This window comes from Triticum urartu, chromosome 7 (genome assembly GCF_003073215.2).
Source record: "Triticum urartu cultivar G1812 chromosome 7, Tu2.1, whole genome shotgun sequence".
NCBI lineage: Eukaryota > Viridiplantae > Streptophyta > Magnoliopsida > Poales > Poaceae > Triticum > Triticum urartu.
Window position 1 is genome coordinate 603,913,708 of NC_053028.1, and position 13,067 is coordinate 603,926,774.

A 13,067-nucleotide genomic window follows, 5' to 3' on the forward strand; every position below is an offset into this window, starting at 1 on the left:
TTGATTTTTTTTACCTGTGCATCTTGTAGGTGTCTAGGCGTGCTTACCGTGTTTGTATTCCTTCCATGCTTATTTTTCTAAACCAATAAATTCGCCCTTACCTTAGTAAAATTGCATACGGTGTGTGTGGCCCATCAAGCGGTCCGCGTTCAGAAGATTGACCGAGCGAGTGATCCCCACGGCGAGCAGGACCGCCGCCCCCCTCCACCCCGCGCATCACGCACAAGCCATACGTGCACACACCGCGCCGTGTAAGAAAAGAAAAGTTGGTCACCACGCCGAAACCAACCAAAACAAGCCGGCGAGGCTCACGAGGACAGCCGTAAAAAACCTTTCGACCGTTTCGCCAATCCAAGAACGAAAGAAAACAGAAACGGAGAGCGTGCGTGCGCGCGCGGTTTTGGCTTTTTCCGGCGTGCCGGCGGGGGGCGGCGCCGCAGCACGCACGCAGGAGAGAGAGAGCTCGAGGCACGCTGTGTGCCGCGCAGACGGTTTTCCAACTGCTGTGCGTGAGTGTGTCACACACTCCCCATGACCTTATCTCTCTTGTTTTTACTGTATCATCTTTGTCATACTGTGGAGTGCTGCTCAACTGCTGTGCACAGCCAGTCACAGAAGAAGCCACGTAACGTCACTCTGTTTTCTTTCTTCGAACGAGGCCACCCGCCGGTGACTCACGAGCGACATTGATTATCTGGAACTTGGGCTTGCCACAGATGGCTCTGCCAGCACCTTCTTCGCTATCTGTCTCTAGATTGCTACTTCCTCCGTTCTGAATTACTCGTCGCGAAAATAGACATATCTAGATGTATTTTAGTTTTAGATACATTTATTTCTGCGACAAGTAATTTGAAACGGAGGGAGTAGATTGCTGGGGGCACGTACGTGCAGCAGTGGTAATGACAATTTCGTACGTGCCACGATCAGTTGGTTAGAGACGGGTACGAATTTCCGCGACAACATGGTAATGGGCACCAATTATTCCCGGCTTGAAAAAACCGGTTGTTTCGATTAGGTGGATAAGCATGCACGTATAGGCTTGTTTAGAAGCAATCTTATCTAAATCCGCAATCTTCTTCTTGCAAATTAATTAAGGGTTTAGTGTTTATTTCTCTCTCTCTCTCTCTCTGCGCGCCATCTTATCCCGGCCTTATAAATCGGGGCGCCCACGTAGCGGCACGCGAGCACGCGCGACGGAGTCCACACCACGCGCCACGCCACGCCACCGCCCGCGCGCTAGCTCTTCGTCAGGTCCGTCCGTCCGTCGTCCACGCCCACGACCCCGCGCCACATGCCGGCCGTCAGCCGGTTCAACGCCCCCGCCGGCCCGGCGCCCAGCATATAGCCCCGCACACGCCATCCCACCACTCGCGACCGCCGACCCCCGACAGGTCCAGATCATCCATCTTCCCCAGCCTCCACAGTTCGAGCTCGGACCAGCTGGTTTAACCGCCATGGGGTGCGGCTTCTCGACGGGGGCGGCGGGCGGCGGGGGCGGGCTGCGGCCGTTCGCGGGGGTGCGGGTGATCCACACCAACGGCTACGTGGAGGACTTCCCCGCGGGCGAGGACGGGGCGCCGGTCACCGTCGCGCGCGCCACGGCCTCCTCGCCCTCCTCGTGCCGGTACGTGCTGTGCTCGTCGGCGCACCTGCTGCAGCCGGGCCGCGCGCTGTTCCGGCCGGACGATGCGCTGCAGCCGGGCACCGTCTACTTCCTGCTCCCGCACTCCATCTTCCAGGCCGAGTCCTCCGCGGTCGACCTCGCCTGCCTCATGAACCGCCTCACCGCGCTCGCGCGCAAGGGCGGCGGCCCCGCGCCCAGCGCCGTCGACGCGCTCTTCTCCGGCGACTCCGCCCAGCGCCGCGGCAGCAGCCCCGAGGCCGAGGGGCAGACCGCCAAGCCGCCCCGCCCCGCCGCCAAGAGCTGCGCCGCCGCCGCCGCCGCCTCCGCGGGGCCGTGGCGGCCGCGGCTCGACCGGATCGACGAGTCCATGGGCCGCTCCTCCATGCGGAGCGCCTCCACCCTGAGCAACCGCAGCAGCCAGGACTAGCTAGGATCTTCCTCTGCTCGCCGCCGTCGCCGTTGCCGCCGTTTCGTTTTTGTTGCTTGCTTGCAGTGATTTGCAGTAGTTTTGTACCGCCATCAATGAACTAGATTTTCTCCTTCTGTTAGTCGTCCGTTTTCCCTGCTTGTTCATAATCAATCTGTACATTTGGCAGTGATTTGTACTAGTATCAGAAACCAGATTTCCTACTGTTCTCTTGTCCATTCTCCTGCTTGTTCATCATTAATCTCTATGTATGCGCATGTTTCTCTTCGTGTACGTATTACTAGAAGATGAGATTAGTGCGGCTAATGATAATGGAGAAGGGAAGAATGAGCGCGGTAGGTTAGGTTAGACAGGTGCACCCAATGTCGTCCCACCATGATGGCGATCTGCGAGTCTTGGTCCGACGAGACCCATTCGCTGTGCACTCACTCGCACAACACAAGCAAGCAAAGTACTACGCAAGTGGAGCACAGTTCGTTTGACTTTGGGGCGGGATCAATTCGTAATCTATCTCCAAGTGGACACAGGAGTGGGGCTGGGGGGTCACTCTCCCTCCATGTAATGCCGAGGCTGCCACCTCACCAAACCCCTCGTTAACTTCATTTTCAGACAAAACAACAACACCCACCGAATAATCCATATGTCAATTTGAAAGGAAGAAAAAAAATCCAAATGTCAAACCCCATCTCTTCTCTCCCCGGTTTCAACTCGAATTTAGTACGTACAATTGATTGAAGATACACATACACCCACGCACGCACGCATGGGGAGTTTTGTACGCAAAAGATTCCCGAGTCATTTTACAGAAAAATCAGATATCTAGTACTCTCTCTTTATTTTTATAAGACTTTGAAGACATTTCAGTCAATGTACAAAATAGCCCATTTTAAGTTGTCTGAAGTGACTTATAAAAATGAACGGAGGGAGTATATTACCGCTTTCTTTGAGTTCACAAATAAGATTTGGTCAAAGTCAAACTTGATTAACTTTGACTAAGTTTATAGAAAAATATATCAAGATTCACAGTATGAAATTAATATTGTCAGATGCATCATGAAATTAATTTTCATATCATATAGCTTTAGTATGGTAGATGTTACTATTTTTTTCTATAAAGTTGGTCAAACATTACAGAGTTTGACTTTGACCAAATCTTATATGCAGATTAAAAAGAAACGAAGGGAGTATACAATTCAAGCCTTATTTTGAGTGTCCATTTTATATCGGACCAAAAAAACAAACTGGCTAATTATCGTCTGCCATTCAATGTGGTTGCGCAGCCGAATCTACTAATTTTGTAGGTTGGGTTTCGGTTAACAACAATTGGCTGTTGGCCGGTGGTCGTTTACTCCGACAGTTGGAGTTTCGGTTAACAACAATGGGCTGCTGGCACTTGCAGACGCTCATCACTCACTCCACAGCCCCCATTGGCGCGCTGGATACGGCACATCTCTCCGGGCCACTCTGCCCGTCTACGTCCCGCCACCTAGGCTAGGCCAGTCAGTACGTACTCGCCACATCTCTGTCGCACGACTAATAAATACACGTACGTACTGCTAGCCCGTAGAGGTGGGTAGATAGATGCGTGAAACCAGCGACATAAACGAGGATGGATGGGCACGCAAAAGGTTTTTAACATCGAGTTGGGCGGGCAGTCTCTTTCAGCGCTCTGTTGCCGGGCACGCCCACAGGCAGGGTAAAAACAACAATGTTGTGTGCAGCGAAAGATGACAGCTATCGCTCCTTGCGTTGCCCTGCCATCCACGTTAGCTTTTTTTTTTTTGACCCGGGCCATAACCCCTTTCCATTAAATGCATAACGGAAATACAAAGTTCAAAGTTCAACGAACACAGACCCAACATAAGCGGCTACAGCATAAGGAAGTAAGAAAGGGGTCAGGCGAGATCAAAGCATCACTGGGAAACCCACTATAAGCACTCGTCATCGAGCAGCCCATCGCGGGGCGAAAACCCAGTGACACCTAGCATCATGCAAACCACTAGACCTAACCAGATCAAGGCAAACTCCAACAGGAATCATAACAGTACTACAACGCCCTGCTCGTAGGCAAAACACAGGAGAGCAAAAGACACTCGCGCAGGAGTGCAATCCACCAAACGGGTAAACACAGTCTCGAAGCTTTTTTGCCTTGGTGGAGTAGAATCAGTTCGTCGTCGATGGAGGTGCACAAATCCATCTTGGCTCCACGCTCCATGGACTCTCGATCCTCACCAGCCATCAAACCTGCCAGTATGTCAAAAAGCCATCCACGTTAGCTGACTCACCCTGGGAACTACGGCGCCATGGGCGACCAACTTCTTTTTTAGCTGCGCACCTTTCATTATTTTTCACCAAGTTCGTTCAAAAATATGTAGATTTTGCGACACGGAAAGCAATGCCGTCGAGTTCAAACGTGATTTTGCGATTATCAAAAAATATACAGTAGAGAAAAAACAGGGAGGGAAAGTTCAATTTTGAAGATGCGGCCAAACCAAACCAAACTGCAGGTTACAAAAATGTAAAATGGCTTCGATGGCTGCGGCGGTTTGTTCAGAGCAGCTGCGTCCATCCTAACCCTTTCGAGAAAATTCCTTATTTGACACTATTTTGAAATCTGCTTTCTTATTTGACACTGAAAAAAATTTCTTCCTTATTTTAAGTTCTAAATTTTATTTCTTATATGACATTTTCGTTCATTTTAAGCCTAAATGACACCTGAAAAGACTCTTTTGCCCCTCATGTGGTATGTGTGTGGGGGGCAATAGCGCACACATGCAGCACCGGTGCGAGGGCAGAAGCACACACGCATCAACACATACACACGCACGCGCGCACACACACGCAACAACACGCACGCGAACGTGCGCACACACACACACACACGCAGCAACACACATGCACGCGCACACACACGCAGCAACACACACGCACGCAGCACACACACACACATACACACACACGCAGGCAGCACATAGGCACGCAACAGCACGCACATACACACGCACGCACACACGCAACAACACGCACGCGGACGTGCACACACACGCAGCAACACACATGCACGCGCACACACACACGCAGCAACACACATACACACACACGCAGCAGCAGCACACACACAGGCAGCACATAGGCACGCAACAGTGCACACACACGCGCGCGCACGTACGCACGCAGTAGCAAACACACACGCAGCGGCACACATGCACACACACACATGCAGCAGCAACACACATGTGCGCGTGCACCCACACACGCAACAGCACACACACGCGCACACACATAGCACATGAGGGGCAAAATCGTCTTTCCAGATGCCATTTAGGCTCAAAATAGACGGAGGTGTCGTGCAGGGAATAAAATTTAAGACTAGTGTCAAATAGGGAAGAGAAACTTTTCCAGTGTCAAATAAGGAATCAGATTTTAAAACAGTGCCAAATAAGGAATTTTCTCAACCCTTTCAGGTCCATCTTAACTGGTAACCTACGAAGAGCTGATTTGTGCCGCCACTTGTCGCCGACGCGGCATAGCAGTTGTTGATACAGTAAAAAAAAGTCCAATACAGCCTACACTGGAGTCCGCAATGGCAATGGCAATCTGCCTGCCGCCATTTGTCACTGACGCGATGGTGTCCAGTCAAGTTCTACGCGTGGTCCATCTCTTGACCCCAGGAAATCAAGATGCAACACGGAAGCTTTTCGTGGAGCATCCACAGATTAGGGCCAAATCCAGTGCCCCGGTGCGGTTATTCGGGACTTTGTCAAACCATGTGACGCAGCTTTTGACTACTTTTCAGCACGAGATCAACACACAGGAGATGCATCCACACAAAAGGTAATAAAAAAATTAAAAGCGAGCTATGTAAGAAATAGTCACATACTTCACGCTAGCAAATTATATGATTCTCATCTTGTTCTTAGTCTAGACATCAGGACGCTGTATGCCGGTCACCCGGTGAGGACGATCAAATTCTTTCATCATTTTCCTCTTAACATCTTTTCGTGGCCAGGATCACGCCGATTGGCAAGCGGAGAGGGTCGCATCTCGCCTCTGGCCAAATGGTTGCATATCATTATCAACATACCACCTTCTTGCAAAAAGATACGCAATGCTTATGTGTGTTCGAGGAAAAAGTAGTCCACATAGTAGTACAAAAATAACCACCCAATACCTGGTCCGTTGGATGTGAGGAAATCAATTATGATAGCAACATCGAGGTAGGCATCGCCTCAGACTACTCGAGTGATAGATAAGTAAAACAAGACGATATTTCCAAGCCAAAATGTTCCAAGGACAGCCGTATTGATAGTTGACATATATGTCTCATAGCAAGACTCCTCCATCAGACTGAGGGTCCAATTTGACCGACAGCCTACCTTTTTGCATATTTTGTACTCCCTCTGTAAACAAATATAAGAGCGTTTAGATAACTAAAATAGTGATCTAAACGCTCTTATATTTCTTTACGGAGGGAGTAGAAAAGTAAGAAGTATATATATAAAAAAAATCTTCAGGTTCGGAAACTTGCACAATCATGGATCATGGATCATGGATGCTAGCTAGTAATGGCAATAAATTTATACTTCAAGCATATCTCATAGTAGTGAAGTTGGAAAAGTTACTGGTGCCGTGTAGAAGAGAAGCCTTCTGTATTTTCTTCATCGCTGACTTCAATGTACTGTACGATATGACACGGCAGTACCGCATCTTGACATCTCTTTCTTTGCTCCATCTCCATCCTTACATCCACAACATGTCCCAAATTTTCATTACCAGCATATATAAGTTTGACGCTACCACATAATTCACATGATCAATCAAACCCGCCGAACAATGCCAATGCAAACCCCCTCTCTCCTCAGTTTTAACTCAAATTTACAACTAAAGATACACCCTGCAGATCACCGTTCAGATGTTCAGCCAGTAGGCTGCGCCAACACACATGTGAAAGTTGTTGTGTACGAAAAAGGCTCCCAGTTTTCAGAAATGCGTATTCCAAGCCTTGCTTTCAGTGCTGATTTTTTATCCAGCCTAAAAATAACTAATCTCTCAACTGTCGTGTCATTTGAGGTTGTTGGTCTAGCAGCACCGCGAAATCTAGTTTTGTAGGTCAGGTGTTCATTTAACAACAACTGCTTGCAGAGACCCATCCCTCCCATTGGCAAGCTGGATATGTCGAATCTCTGGGCCACTATACCCCTACCTGATTAAGTGGTCAGGAATTCCCAGGCTGCTACTACTGGGATAGTATTGGGCATGTCTTTGTCGCGAGAATAAATTAATACCAGTAGTAGAGATGTGTAAAACAGCGACATAAACGATAGACACGCAAAAGCCTTGCATATAATGTTTTTAACATCAACTTTGATGGGCCGTCTCTTTCAGCGCTCTGTGGTGTACGCCCACAGGATAAAAACAACAATATGTTCACCAACCGATGGACCAACTTACAAGCTATCGTTCCATTGTGTTGCCCTCCCGTAGACGATAGCTTGACTAACCATGGAAGTACCGCGCCATGGGTGGCCAATCTTTTGTTTTTTGCGGGTGCCATGGGTGACCAACTCGATGACTAACCTGAACACTGCGGTTTTTGATGAACTATACTAGTTGGTTCCAAAGAAACACTGGTTTTTGCGACGTGATAAGTGACACTGTTGGGTTTGCATTTGAAACACACACTTTCTTAGGATCATGATTTTGTAATTATCAAAAGATATACCACAGAAGGAAAATAGGCAGAGCTGAATTTTGGAGAAAGTGCCAAACAAACCAAACCGCAAAGTTGTAAAAACTGTACGGCTTGGTACAACAGCTCAATGGCTGTGACAGTTTGTTCAGAGCAGGTGCATCTATCCTCACTCTTTCAGGTTGATCTTTAACTGGTAGCTAGGAAGAGCTGATTCGCTGACACAGCGTAGCAGTTGATATGATCAGCCATCCAACACAGCCTACACTGGAGTCGGCAAAGGCACATTGCCTGCCACCATTTTTCACTGACATTGAGAGTGCCCAATCAAGTTCTATGCTTGGACCATCTCTAAATCCCAAGAAATCATGATGCAAGATGTCAGCTTCTTCGTGGAGCATCTATGGATCAGGGGCAAATCCAGTGCTCCAGTGCACTTGTGTAGGACTTTATCAACCCAGTGATGCAGCTTTTGACTACTTTTTCGCAGAAGATCAACTTACAGGAGATGCATCTACACAAAGGTACTCCCTCCGTCCCATAAGCCATAATATAAGACGTTGTTACATCTAGTATGTGAGCATATTAGATGTAATAACATCTTATATTATGAGACGGAGGGAGTAATAAATAAAGGCAACTACACTGGTTGTTAATCTGTCTGCTAAAAGTGAGCTACATAAGAAATAGTCGCATACTCCAGGATCACAAATTGTATGGTTCTCGTGTTGTTCTTGGTCTAGATGTGAGGGCCCTGATGCCCGTCGCTTGGTGAGGACGGACACGTCTTTCTTCATATATATTTTTTCATATTTTCTTAGCCAGGATCTCGTTTATTGGCAAGTGGAGAGGGTCGCTTTTCACCTCTGGCCAAATGGCTGTATATCATCTTCTTATAAAAACATGTGCAATGCTTTTGTGCGTCTGAGGAAACAATTGGCCACATACAAAAAATAAACCACTGAATTATCTGGCCCTTTGGATGTGAGGTTATCAATCATTAATTATGATAGCAACATCAAGATAGGCATCACCTCAGACTACTAATCAACGATGATAGATATGTATACTAAGACGATCTTCAAGATGTTCGAAGGACAGGCGTGCTGACAGTTGACATATATATGTCTAATAGCAAGACTCCTCCACCAGACCGACAGTCCAATTTGACCAATAATAACCTACCCTTTTGCATCTTTTGCAGAAGACTAAGAAGTATCAAATTCCTGAATTTGTATAGAAACTTGCATAACTGTAATGCTAGCTAGTAATAGCAAATAACATTCATAATTATACCTCAAGCAAATCTCATAGTAGTGGAGTTGGAAAAGTTACTGGTGCTGTGCAGTAGAGAAGCTTTCTGCATTTTCTTCACCATTGACTTCAATGTAAGACAGGGCAGTACTGCATCTTAACGTCTCTTTCCTCACACCCATCTCCACCCTTACATCCACAACACGTCCCCAGTTCTCATTAGCAGCATATAAGTTTGACGCAAGCACATAATTCCCCTCATGGCCAGGCTCCATGTCGATCACATGATCCATCACCTTCCTCGCTAAATTCATATCTCCATGATCACGGCATGCTCCGGTCAATACACGCCATATTACAGGATCAGGCTTCACAGGCATGGCCAAGACAAACTCAAACGCCTCGTCCAACATGCCAGATCTGCACAACAGGTCCACCATGCTTCCATAGTGCTCCATCCATGGTGTGATGTGATAGTCTACGACCATGGACTTGAACAACTGGCGCCCTTCACTCACTAGCCTGGAGTGGCAACAAGCATTGATCACGCTTAAGAAGATAACCTCGTCAGGCCAGAACCCTTGTCTAAGCATCTGCGAAAACCGAACAAGGGCAGCCACCCCATGCCCATGCACAGCAAGTGCCTGTATCATGGCTGTCCATGAGACCACAGTCCTCACACTCATCGAGTCAAATATCTGACATGACTTCTTCACCCTCCCCATCTTACCATGCATATGGATGAGCGAATTAGCGACACGGGTGTTCTCCAAGAAGCCATTCTCGCATGCATATTCCTCCACCCACTCGCCCAACTCCGACGTACAATCCAATTTTGTGCACGCCGAGATGACTGCAAGCAGGGTGACCTCATCGACCTTGACAACGGCAAGCCTCATCTCGTTGAACACCTCCAGCGCCTCTGCTGGGCGTCTGTTCTCGCAGCAGGCATTGATCATGCAGGTCCAAGAAACCACGCTCTTATTCCCCATACCGGCGAACACCGTGCTCGCTTCAGCGAACCGCCCGCATCTCCCGTACATGCTTACCAGCGCATTGAGAACGCGCAAATCAAGAACAGGGATATTCCTGACGGCATATCCGTGGAGCTCTCTCCCGTGCACCAGACTCCTCAGCTGCGCGCACGCAGACAGGAGGCTCGTGACGGAGAGGTTGTTGGGCCGGGAGCCCTCGCCCACCATGGCGGACGCAGCGAGCAGGGCGTGGTGGGGTTGACGGGAGCGCGCGCAGGCGGAGACGAGGGTGTTCCATAGAGGGATGTCCCGGCGGGGGGTTTCGTCGAACAGCTGGCGCGCGGAGGCCAGGCGGCCGGAGGCTGCGTAAGACTTGAGGAAGGACGAGCAGAGGTGGAGACAGGAGGGGAGAAACCCGAGCTTTAGGGCGTGCGCGTGGAGCTGGGCGGCGGAGGCGGCGGAGAGGGCGCCGAGGATGGCCGCGGCGTCGCGCAAGGTGGTGGCGCTGGCGCTCATGGCATTTGATTTGGGTGCTATTGGGTAAATGACAAGAAAGCCCCTGGGCGCTTCCACAATTTGATATAGGGTCAGTTTTTTTGGGCAATTCTCCCAGAATTGATCCCTCCCCAGCTTCTCTCAGAATTGTCACTTTATCGTTTTTTATAATTCTTAACTAGTTAATGTCTAATTAGATAGAAATTATAAAAAAAATGGAATGACAATTCTGGGAGAAACTGAAGAGGGGGTCAATTCTAGGAGAATTGCCAAAAAAACTGGCTCATAGTAGCACATGCCATGGGTGTTATTAATTGCCATTCTAAAGGCATCTATAGTGTGTGTGTTTTCGAGAAGGTATCTATAGTGGTTGACAGTGTTATCTTAAACTCGTCACGTAATTTGGCGTAAAAGATAATATAAAATTATGTACACATGTTATTCTTAGTCTTATCTCTGATAACTTTAAATTTCTGTGATGAGATATTATTGTTAAAAGATCATCTCTTAATTAAGAGAAGACAAATATTTTCTTATGGTTTCTCTTTTGACAACTGCTAAGCGTCGGCGCACCGGCCGAAATTTCGGCCGGTCCGCCCCCAGTCGTAGGATTAGGCCACAACCAACCGTTAATTTTTCCACATCATTGCCTCCCCTTTCGCATCTGGCTCTGCGTTGACCAGCAATTCCCATCCATGGCGGACTCCGCGCTCATCGCTGCCGGTGCTCGTCCTTGGCTTCATGTGCTTGCCGGCCAACAGCGCACCTGTGCTCGTCGCCCCGGCCGCCCGCGCTCGCCGGCCTACAGAGCTCCGTCGCGCCGACGCTAGACTAGTTCCAGCAATTAAAAATGCCGCCTGTAGCAAATTTATGCACCGGTTGTAGCATTTTTCCACCTTGGTTGTAGCTCCGTTGCGCCAACCGTCGTAGCCGACAGTCGACTAGTTCCAGCAAAAAATGATGCTGGATGTAGCAAAAGAAATTGCTAGTTCCAACAAAAATCAAAGCCGGTGAGAGCAGAATTGGAGCCGGTTCCGGCAAAACAAAAATATAGTGGTAACAAAAAAGATTGTTGGTTCCAGCACAAATCGAAGTCGGTGGTAGCAAAATTGGGGCTAGTCCAGCACTACTGAGATAGTAGTAGCAACACAGGTAATAATTCCAGCAAAAACAAAGCCATTGTAGCAAAAAATTGGGCTGGTTCCAGCAAAATCTGAAGATGATGGTAGCAAAATTGGGGCTGGTTGCAGAAACAAACACACTCATTCTAGCAAAAAAATACCACCATCTCCGTCGCCGGTCACCGTGAGCGGTTGTTCCAGCACCTTCAACCCGTGGTTGTAGCCTTCCTCATGGCCGGTCCCAGCATCTGACCGTCATCGAACGTAGCACGCCGTGGCCGCGAACTCCCCTTGATGTGCTCGATGGTGGACTACCGCAGACCGAGCTCGCTCTCCTTGGAATCCATGGCAGACTGCTGCATGAGAGGAGAGACGGAGACACAAAAGCTTGATATGTGGGGATTAATGGCGGATTCCCCGTGGGGAAGAGAGATGAGGCAGAAAGGGAAGCGGCGATGCCTTTGAGCGATGTGGATAAGGTCTGGGTGGACGAGATGCTTCAGGCAATGCGATAAGGTATGGGTGCCTGGTCCTACTAGCTTTTTGTATCGCGAGTGACGCGGACCGGCGGAAGCTTACGCCGGTCGTCCGTTTATAAACGTTTCCCTTCTGTTTTCTCTACTTTAACATTTATCTCACTTGATGCTCCTAATATACCATTGTTGTACATGCCCTCAGTTTGCTCTCGCTTTTTCTTAAAGGGGTGTATTATATTAATTTAGCAACATAGGGTCACTACAATTGCCGTTGGCGATGCGGTTGATCTTCGGGTAGAGGTCCTCGTAGGTGACCACGGGGATGCGGTCCTTGAACAACTCGTGGTCTGTGCACCTCATGTCCTGCCATCTTCGCCAGTACTCTGTGATGCAATTTGAAGGCCAATCAATTATACATATCTTTGTCTCTGACTTTGAGGACGTGGAGCTTATTTTACTTGTCAAGTCTAGATAAATACACGCACGAAAACATTGGACATGAATCAATGGGTTGAGTTATGCACATATCAGCAGGGGGCATCGCTCCCCTAGCCCAGGAAAAAGCATCGAGGATTATATTTAGGGTTTAGGGTCTTATGAGGCGTGCTCTTATGTTTCCGTAACTTTTTGGCATGAATCCGAAAGCACCTATCATCCTTAGAGATACTAAGCTCCCTAGAAAAGCGGAGCTCTGGTGCATCGGGGCTATATTTAGCATTCGTGGCCCCATATGGGTGGATGCTTGGTCGTTTGTGTTGGGATCGTTGCAGAAATTAAAATTTTCTACGCATCACCAAGATCAATCTATGAAGAGACTAGCAACGAGAGATAGGGGAGTGTATCTTCATACCCTTGAAGATCGCGATGCGGAAGCATTGCAAGACCGTGGTTGGAGGAGTCATACACGCAGCGATTCAGATCGCGGTTGATTCCGATCTAAGCGCCGAACAACGGCGCCTCCGCGTTCAACACACGTGCAGCCCGGTGACAACTCCCGCGCCTTGATC

The 13,067-nt window shown here is 48.6% G+C and overlaps 2 protein-coding genes across 2 annotated transcripts; one reads left to right on the forward strand and one right to left on the reverse strand.

Annotated features, from left to right (window-relative positions):
* The first annotated feature begins 1,162 nt into the window (after positions 1-1,162).
* On the forward strand, positions 1,163-2,269 carry LOC125523485. Its single transcript, XM_048688520.1, has one exon. It carries the CDS (start codon positions 1,455-1,457, stop codon positions 2,049-2,051), a length of 597 nt encoding a protein of 198 aa, XP_048544477.1. The 5' UTR covers positions 1,163-1,454; the 3' UTR covers positions 2,052-2,269.
* A 6,739-nt stretch (positions 2,270-9,008) lies between these two features.
* Positions 9,009-12,163, reverse strand: LOC125522023 (pentatricopeptide repeat-containing protein At1g11290, chloroplastic-like). The gene has a single exon (XM_048687088.1). It carries the CDS (start codon positions 10,482-10,484, stop codon positions 9,072-9,074), a length of 1,413 nt encoding a protein of 470 aa, XP_048543045.1. The 5' UTR covers positions 10,485-12,163; the 3' UTR covers positions 9,009-9,071.
* Between the last annotated feature and the right edge of the window lie 904 nt (positions 12,164-13,067).

What these genes read in the sequence shown, in the direction of transcription:
- LOC125523485 (XM_048688520.1), top strand. Translation starts at nt 1,455, where the DNA reads ATGGGGTGCGGCTTCTCGACGGGGGCGGCGGGCGGCGGGGGCGGGCTG.
- LOC125522023 (XM_048687088.1), bottom strand. Translation starts at nt 10,484, where the DNA reads ATGAGCGCCAGCGCCACCACCTTGCGCGACGCCGCGGCCATCCTCGGC.